This window comes from Aspergillus saccharolyticus (assembly GCF_003184585.1).
Source record: "Aspergillus saccharolyticus JOP 1030-1 unplaced genomic scaffold BP01scaffold_23, whole genome shotgun sequence".
Classification (NCBI taxonomy): Eukaryota; Fungi; Ascomycota; class Eurotiomycetes; order Eurotiales; family Aspergillaceae; genus Aspergillus; species Aspergillus saccharolyticus.
In genome coordinates, this window is record NW_020290633.1 from 45856 (window position 1) to 55650 (window position 9795).

A 9795-nucleotide genomic window follows, 5' to 3' on the forward strand; every position below is an offset into this window, starting at 1 on the left:
CATGGGAATCGATCAGTACTTCGTCTAGCCTACCAGAAGTACCCCTCTTACCCACCGCCTCCCGTATGATCAGCGATTGCGTCAAGAATGATAGAGCAAGAGAATTCATGTAGCCCCCTTGTGCCTCCCTTGTGCATGCTGAGGCATAACCTCACCAATGTACACGAGCTCAGATAATTGGCGGTATCAGCACGTTGTCAATAAAGGCGGATGTAGGAATTCCGCCGCTGATCTTCTTGGCATCTTGACCGGATTACCTTTTCCCAGTTGAATACTGTTATGTGTGGATGATATTTCTGAGCAAGGCTGTCAGATACATCAAGTTTATCAGTCTGCGGCATGGATATTCGCTTTGTGATTGTGCAAAGAGTACAGATCACAACAGGGAAAGCCTGGGAAGGAACCCGCCTCTGTATACTTTATCTTTACCATTTCCAGGCCAATAGGATCAAAGGGCCGGCATATATAATTGGAGTGAGTGCCTGCACGCACCATCTCTCACCTCGCACAAACGGGTTCGAGGGTCTGCAGTTTCCAACACAATGCGTCCCGACGCTTTCGTTCTGGCGGCACTTCCCATTTGCGCCTCAGCATCGAGTGTTGTAAACCTCGTAGATGTACAATACTACATTCCCTCCAAGATCGAGGTATGCTCTCTGCATGTGCACCACGTCCACTCATCTCAGATATTCAGACTTCTAAGTACTAAGACCTGACAACTTCTGTCTCTAGTTGGCACGTAAATTCGATGTCCGGGACGCATCTCCGGTCACTGTTCTCACATCACCCGATGCTACCATTACTGCATCCTGGATTAACAGCACTGTTTCCGATTTCTTGATTCGCGATGATGTGTACACCAATGGATTTTTCGAGGGTTAGATTCCTCATGCCTGCCGACGGCCACAACTGACGTTCCTTAGGGTTCTACTTCCAGGGCCCGGAAGGTCTCGCTCTCGGCGACGAGGCAGAGGACTTGCTAAGGCGACTCGGAACCAGCCACATCTTCTGGGCTCTGTCGCCATCCAACACCACGCTTCCAGATGGTCCCTACTTTGTGACCTCTTCGGGCCTCCACCGCGCCTGGCGTCTGTACGAAGACTACACCAGCTCCTTTGTCCTGTCTACCATCCCATCTGCCAGCGATGCCAGCACGTACGAAGTCCTCCCTGCCGGCGGCAGCAGTCCATACGGAGCCCTGTCCATTGCCGTCCCATCGAGGCTGTTCTACAAGCCTACCCCCGAGCAGCCGCTCGCGGGCTACCGCATCGGCGTCAAGGATCAGTACGACATGAAGGGTCTCATCACGACCTTTGGGAGTCGCTCCTACGCCGCCACCTATCCGCCTGCTAATACGACATCTGGGGTCATCCAGCACCTTCTCGATAAGGGCGCCATCGTTGTCGGCAAAACCAAGCTGTCTGTGTTCGCGAAGCCATGGTTCAGCATCGCCGAGTGGCCCGATTATTCTCTACCTTTCGTACGTGCCACGCTCACGAGGCTAGTGCTGCCGCAAGATTGACCAAGATAGAATCCTCGCGGCGAGTCGTACCTGATCCCGGGCGCCTCGTCAGCGGGCTCGGGGGCGTCTCTCGCCGCATACGACTGGCTCGACATCACCATCGGGGAAGACACGGGGGGTTGTGAGTGGCAATCCGGACGACCACTCTCTGCAAGTATCTGGCTAATGCTGTATCTGTACCCCGCTAGCGATGCGTTTTCCGGCGGCGCTGAACGGCGTGTACGGGATCCGCTCCACGAAGAACAGCACCAACAACACCGCCACCGCGTTCGGACCCTTTGACGTGGCCGGCCACTTTGCCCGCGAAGTCGACGCCTTCAACACCTTTGGGGCGGTCATGTACGGCCCGTCCGGCTACAGGAACTACACCGAGTTCCCCCAGAAGCTCATCTATCCTCGGGAGTATTGGGCGAACCTCAATCCCAACTACACGGCGCCGTGCGAAGCGTACCTCCAGCATCTGGAAGCCTTCCTCGGTGTGAACCGCACGATAGTCGACAGCAATGCGCTGTGGCATGAATACTCGGGGCGGAATGTGAGCCTGGCCGACTACTTCGCGAACGTAAGTCGCTAGATTGTATCCTATCCAGCTCGGGACTAACTCAACATGCACAAACAAACAAAGCTGGTTCCCTACGTCTCCGGAACCAACCCCTTCTCCCTGCACTTCACGCAAGACTACCTGGCCAAATTCGGTCGCTACCCCTACACCAGGCTCAACGCAGCCAGCGACCCCTCCCTCACCGCGCAGAACGCCACCCTCGGCGAGATCGGCCGCACCCTGCAGGCGGACTTCCAATCCTTCTACCGCACATACTTCCTCGCGGCCAACGAACGGACCTGCTCCGACGCCCTCGTGGTCTTTCCCTTCAATGGCAACGGCGGGGCCCCGTGGTACCGCGACAGCAACATCACGTACACCGTGCGGGGCAGCACCCCGGCGCTCCCGGGGAATATCAGCTGGAACTATCTCTCGGTGATGAACGAGAGTCCCGAGGTGGCGGTGCCCGTGGGGGCGGTGCCGTATCTCAGCCGGGTCTCGCTGGTGGAGGAGGAGTTTCCGGCCACCTTGGAGATCCAAGGGGCGGGGGGGTGTGATTTGATGCTGATGAATCTTGTGAGGGAGGTTGCGTATGCGCGGGGGCTGTCGACGGGGGTGCGGACGGGGTCGAAGATGTATTGAGGGGGATATTCGTATGTACGATTTACTACAGAGACAGTACAGACCAACTGCAATGGGGGAGAAGCTAAGGCTGCGGCTGCGGCCCCACTTTTGCCCGCAGCTCCGCTTCCATCTCCGCAGGGCTGAATAATGCCCTAACACGAAGATTACTGTACTTCACCCTTGAATAACACAATATAAAACCCAACACTCTCCCCGTAGTCTAACCTCCCCCAGTAACCCATCCCCCCAGTAGTACACCATGTCCAAAATAATCACCATCATCGGCGCCACCGGCACCCAAGGCGGCTCCGTCGTCTCCGCCCTACTCCACACCAACTACACCATCCGCGCCATCACCCGCAACCCCTCCAGCCGCGCCGCGCAATCCCTCGCCGCGAAGGGGGTGCAGCTCCTCCGCGCCGACCTGCACGACCCCGCCGCTCTGACCGCCGCCTTCGCCGGCACGCACGCCATCTTCGCCGTCACCAACTTCTTCGCCGGCCTGTCCACCCACCACGACGACGACGACGACGCCGTGGCCGCCGCCATGGCCCTGGAGACGCAGCTGGGCATCAACATCGCCACCGCGGCGGCCGCCACCCCCTCCCTCGAGCACCTGGTGTGGTCGACGCTGCCGGACTCGGCGACCAACTCCGCGGGGGCGGCGGTCGTCCCGTACTACCAGAGCAAGCAGCAGGTGGACGCGTTCATCCACACCCTCCCGGCCTTACTCGCCAAAACGACCTTCCTCTGGGTGGGGTGGTATAGCGCCAACATGCTCCTCCCCTGCTTCCACCCCATGGCGGTGTGCGGCACGGCCGGGTACCTCACCCTGACGAATATCGATCCCGCCACCCGGATCCCGCTTGTCGGCGATGAGCGGGTCAATGTCGGGTTGGTGGTGCGGGCGGTGCTGCAGCAGCCGGCCAAGACCCTGCCGGGCCGCGTCGTCAGCGCGGTCACGGAGTACCGGGCGTTGGGGGAGGTGGTGGCGGCGTTTGGGAGGGTCAAGGGGGTTGCGGTTCGGTGTGTGCGGATCGCCCGGGAGGAGTATCGGAGGTTGTGGCCTGGCCTGGCGGAGTTGATGGATGTCTCGCATTATTACTTCCAGCTCACGGATGGGCGGTCGTTTGTCCAGGTCGGGGAGGAGGTCGTTGGGGTGGAGGAGCTGGGGGTGGAGGGGTTGGTGGGGGTGGAGGAGGCGTTTCTGCGGGTAGAGTTTATGGGTTAGTGAGGTTGTGGTATGGCCCCTTGTGTTTCAGTACTTTTTCTTGCGTGTTGTTATGCTGGGGCGGATTGTTAGTGCTTGAGGTGTACATGGAAATGTTGAGACAGCTGGGAACCGAGCCCGTGCGGAACGAGCAACCCCCCGGACTGCATGCAGTACAACGGTTGAAGACACCAAGCGTATAGCTCGTGAGTTGTGCTGTCAATCAATAAAGGATAAGTACATACGACCACAGGGTGTGGAAAATAGGGCTTCCCGTCCGCTCAGCCGTACTCAAGCCACGTATTGAACGCGGCCGAGTGGGATATTATAAGGGCTAAGATAGTGAAATAGCGTGATGAACAAATAGCCTTGTGAGGCCAAAGATGCCAGTTGATTGCCTTAAGGTGTTATTGCTGATCTATCTAATCTATAAGTCACCCACCTCTCTAAATAAGAAATCATGACTTGTTTACTTAGCTATTATATAACTAGTATCTGAGATCTACTATATAGATTTCTCTTTATAACTACTTATAAAGATTAGAACTCTTCTAATCTTTATAAGTATTCTTCTTTTTTTATAAAGAAGTATTACTTCTTATAATAATACTATTAAAATCTTCTTTCTATAAATACTACTTATAGAAAACTAGAGTAATAGAAAAGATAGTTTTATTTCTTCTTATCTTTATAAATAATATATTATATAGCCTATTCCTCTAGTATATAGTTTATTATCTATTAGTCTACTTTTTTTATAATATTCTAGGTCTATTTCTCTTCTATAATTAAGATAAGTCTTTTCTAGTAAATAGTATTAAATCTCTCTTAATTTATTCATTTAGACTATCTAATCTACTTTAAAGTTAAGACTAGTAGAGCTAACTTTATAAAGTAAAAATCTTCTATTATATAAGAAGACTTTCTTTTCTTTTATTAAGATTTTTTTTTTAAATCTTTTTCTCTTTTTCTTAGTATAAATTCTCTTATATATTATTCTCTTTTTTAATACTATAAGCTACTAGTAGAGTATTCTTATAAGTATTAATATTCTTATAAGCTTTAATATTCTTATAAACTTTAGTAGTCTTATAAGCTTTAGTATTCTTATAAATTTTAATAATCTTAACTAATTTAATCTTCTTTATTAACTTTTATAAATAATAATTCTTTCTTAATAAAATATATATATCTTTTTTTCTTTTCTTATAAAGATATTTCTAATATACTTTTATAGCTTTTTTTTATAATTTATTTATTTCTACTACTTCTACAACTACTTCTACTCTAGTCTAGATAGATATTATAATTCTTTTCTTTTAGACTTAACTAATAGTAATTAATACTATATAAGCTCCCCCCCTTTACTAAGGGGGTTAAAGAAACCGCCCCCACCCCCATAACTACTACTGCTACTACTCCTGTTCCTACTCCTGCGAGCACTGCTGCCGCCGCCCCTGCTACAACTGCTGCTACTACTACTGCTGCTGCTGCTACTACCACTGCTGCCGCCACCACAAGCGCCGCTGTTCCTGCTCCTGGCCCCGGCCCCGCGACTGTTGCCGCCATTACCCTCTTCTTATATACTATAATATATACAAGGGGAAACAGGGTGATAATCTTAATAATAGTAAATATTATAGTAGTCCTTGTAGCTCCTATTCTTCTACTTCTTAGACCTTTTCTATCTTCTATAGATATATCTAAGACTTAATAGAACCAGCTGATACTCTATAAATAGATTATTAATAAAGAGTAGAATATCTCTCTCTTTATTAAGCTATCCTTCTATAGTCTAATTTATAGATTATTTAGAGATAGTATCTACTATAGTATCTAGTCTTTTCTTCTAAATAGATTTACAGCCCCTATCAGATTATAAGTAGATCTAGATCTATAAGTCTATTATATAATCTATACTATATATTAGATAGTTAAATCCTAGATAATTAACTATTTAGATCTAGCTCTATAAGAATATTCTTATATCTTAGACTGGCTAGTAGTTTTTATCTAACTAGATATATAAATACTACTATAACTTCTCCTCTAGAAGAATATTCTATAACTATATTAATAGAGAAATAGATTAGAAGTATAATAATTATTTATATATAGATAGTAAGTACTATTCTCTTATAAAATAAAGCTATACTCTTATACATTCTAGCTTCTAGTCTTTATAAGTAAGTACTATAACTTATATTAGATATAAAGAATATATAATTATAGATAATATATTATTTATATATAGTTATTAGCTTTTTCTTAGTTATTAATTAAGTTTTTTATATCTATAAGACTTAAATTCTTTATATATTTATAAATAATATAGATTTATAGTAGATTTCTATATATTCTTATTATTATAGTAGTCTTTTTATTTTACTAATATCTTAGTAATTCTCTTATAGTATTATAAGATTATTAATATCTCTATATAGTACTTATAGTCTTTAGGGCTTCTATTCTCTTATAAGAAATATTCTTATAAATCTATATCTTTTATAGTATAGTATTTATAGAATAGTAAGATATAGAATATATTATATACTTACTAGTCAGCTAGTAGCTTTATATAGTAGATCTACTTATTTATTCTTTCTATCATATAAAATAGTTCTTAGTAGTATTAATCTAATTTCTTATATAGTCTTTTTTATAGTAGATTCTTTATAGATAGCTATATCTTCTAGTCTACTATAAATATAATAACTTTATAACTTCTATTATAGAAGTTCTTCTAGTACTTATAAGCCTACTCTAGATTTATAGCTATCTAATCTTTTACTTCTCTAATTTTATAGATATAGTCTATTAACTCCTAAGTTAGGTTATCTAGAATCTATAAATCTAGTATAATTATCTATAGATATTATATAGTTATTATAAAGAATAGAGAGTACTTAATAGATATTTATAGAAAGTTATTATATATAAACTCTATAAATAGTAATATCTCTATCTGATTATCTTATTTAAAGTTAATATAGTTTTATAGATACTATTCTAGTATACTATTCAACTTCTCTATTTATCTATCTATTTATAGATAATAGACAGTCCTTAGTCTCTACTTAATTATAAGAATATAGATAAAATCTAATTAAAAGTCTCTTATAAAAACTAATTCTTAATTAATAATTATCTTTATAAATATACTATATAATCTAAAAATCTTTCTTAGAAAAAGTATTAAACTTTTTCTCTAAGAGTATTTTATAAATAAAAATAAAATATATTATTTTACTAAAATAGTCTATTATAATTATAATACTATTATAAATCTTCTATAAGTTTATATCTTTATAAATATTTATAGATAGACTTATAATAAAATCTATTATTACTTTATTCTATAATCTTACTACTATAGATAGTAATTTTAATAAGTTCTATTACTTTCTATAAACTATCTATCTATTCTAATATACTTTATATATATAATAGTACTCTTCTATAAAACTAACTAATTCTAGCTAGTAGAATCTTTATAATACTAATTTTTATATTCTTATTTTTATAAAGTACTCTATAATAGGATTATTATATAACTTTATAAGAATTCTTAACTTTAGTATATAATTCTCTAGAATATATAACTTTTCTATAAAGTATAGTAAATCTTATTTTATATTTTACTATAAGTAGTTCTTTTTCTATAGATATTCTTTTACTTTAGATTATCTATTTTTATAATCTTTCTATTTTATCTAGAAGATCTTCTTTATAAGATTATTTATCTATAATAGTTCTAGTAGTTCTTATAGTAGATTAGTTAATAGTGTGGTGGTCCTGTCTGTGGTGATTTCAGCTATGTCGAAATCTGCCAGTTGTATCCGCCTTCGAGCATTACTTCGACGGAGTCATCTTCCGTCTTCTATCTTCCATCTACATCATCATCACCAACATAATCATCATAATGAATTTGCCTCCTGACTGATTCTGCTACGATCCATAACAAATAGATTCTTATAATATATACTTTCTTTTATAGTTACTTTAACTACTCTTATATAGAACTCTAGCTATTCTAAATTCTTTATAGTATCTTATACTAGTATTATTCTAACTCTTATATAGATAACTACTTTTCTCTCTAATTCTAGAAGATTATTTAACTACTATAGAACTACTTTTCTAAGTTTCTTATAGTCTTTCTCTATAATCTACTTATTATAGTCAGGTCTTTATAATAATATATCTATAGAGTTCTATAATCCTAATCTATACTTAAGAAAGAATTTAAATATTATAAGATATTAGATCTACTATACTTATCTTTATAATAACTTTTTATTTATTATAAAATACTAGAGGTTTTTATAGTCTATAATTATCTATATTAAATATTCTATATTCTCTAGCTAGTATTACTACTTCTTAAATAATTCTATAATTATAAGAAGTTCTTAGTTATAAATATTATAATTCTACTCTATAAGTATTATCTTCTATAAATAGATTACTACTAGTTTCTACTAGTTCTTTTAATTCTTCTGTAATAGTATTCTACTAATTACAAAGACTAATATATTAGTTTTAATTTATAAGGATTTTTTCTCTCTAAAATATACTATTATTATATACCATACGAAAATATCAATTTTTGGCATTTGAAGTTTAAAAATTAATAACTCAATCAATTCTCAATGTTTTTCGAAACTTTTTGATGATTTAAAAATCTAACTATTTATCGGATTTTTAGGTCTATTTTTAGAATTTTCTATCCCAGTTTAGGAAAGTTATTCCGAACAAATATGTTTTTTTTTTTAGAATTAAATACTATACTAATAGTTTATTCTTTTTCTTTAAAAAAAGAATATACTTTAGTTAAAATATATCTCTATATAGAAAAAATAAGCCTAAGTTCTAATAGTTATTTTCTGAATTTTACTAAATTTTTGTCTAATTTATAGCTTCTTTTTATAGAATAGATAGATCTACTTTTCTTCTGTAGTTATCTATATATACTATAAGCGCAGCTGTTCCACTTTTAGTCCTAAATCATATACTCTACCCATATATAAACTATTCTATAAACCACTCTACTAATTATCCTACCAACCACTATGCTAACCACCCTACCAACCACCCTGCCAACCACCCTGCCAACCATCCTATAAACAGCCCTGCGAACGGTCCTACGAATAGCTTGCGAATAGCCCGGCGAATAGCCCTGCGAGTAGCCCTGCCAACGGCCCTGCGAGCAAGCCTGCGAGGAATAGCCCTGTCAACAGCCCTGCGAGCAAGCCTGCAAGCAAGCCTGCGAGGAACAGCCCTGCTAACAGCCCTACAAGTAAGCTTACAAGGAATAGCCCTGCTAACGGCCCTGCAAGTAAGTCTACTAGCAAGCCTACGAGGAACAGCCCTACTAACAGCCCTGCTAATAGTTCTACTAACAGCCCTGTGAGCAAGTCTGCGAGGAATAGCCCTGCTAACGGCCCTGCTAATAGCCCTGCTAATAGCCCTACTAATAGTCCTGCTAATAGTTCTGCGAGGAACAGCCCTGCTAACGGCCCTGTAAGCAAGCCTTCGAGGAACAGCCCTGCTAACAGCCCTGCGAGCAAGTCTGCGAGGAACAGCTCTACTAACAGCCCTGCCAATAGCCCTGCGAGCAAGCCTACGAGGAATAGCCCTGTCAATGGCCCTGCAACCAAGCCTGCGAGGCAGCCCACCCTTTCATATACCGAGCGTAGCGAGGATCTAAGGCTTGTAAGAAAGCCTATAAGGAATAGCCCTGCTAACAGCCCTGCGAGCAAGCCTGCGAGGAAGCCTGCAAGGAACAGCCCTGCTAACAGCTCTGCTAACAGCTCTGCTAACAGCTCTGCTAACAGCTCTGCTAACAGCTCTGCTAACAGCCCTGCTAACAGCTCTGCTAACAGCCCTGCTAACAGC

General features: G+C 41.0%; 2 protein-coding genes across 2 annotated transcripts; both read left to right on the top strand.

Moving 5' to 3' along the window:
- Window positions 1–1072: 1072 nt before the first annotated feature.
- On the top strand, window positions 1073–2096 carry BP01DRAFT_299919 (amidase signature enzyme; the record flags this gene model as incomplete). Its single annotated transcript, XM_025571968.1, has 3 exons — window positions 1073–1480; window positions 1532–1643; window positions 1711–2096. Coding segments are annotated over 3 exons (906 nt in total), but the record flags the coding sequence as incomplete, so codon positions are not given.
- An 850-nt stretch (window positions 2097–2946) lies between these two features.
- On the top strand, window positions 2947–3918 carry BP01DRAFT_401807 (NAD(P)-binding protein; the record flags this gene model as incomplete). Its single annotated transcript, XM_025578619.1, has 1 exon — window positions 2947–3918. The coding sequence occupies one exon, from the start codon at window positions 2947–2949 to the stop codon at window positions 3916–3918; it is 972 nt and encodes a 323-aa protein (XP_025429873.1).
- Between the last annotated feature and the right edge of the window lie 5877 nt (window positions 3919–9795).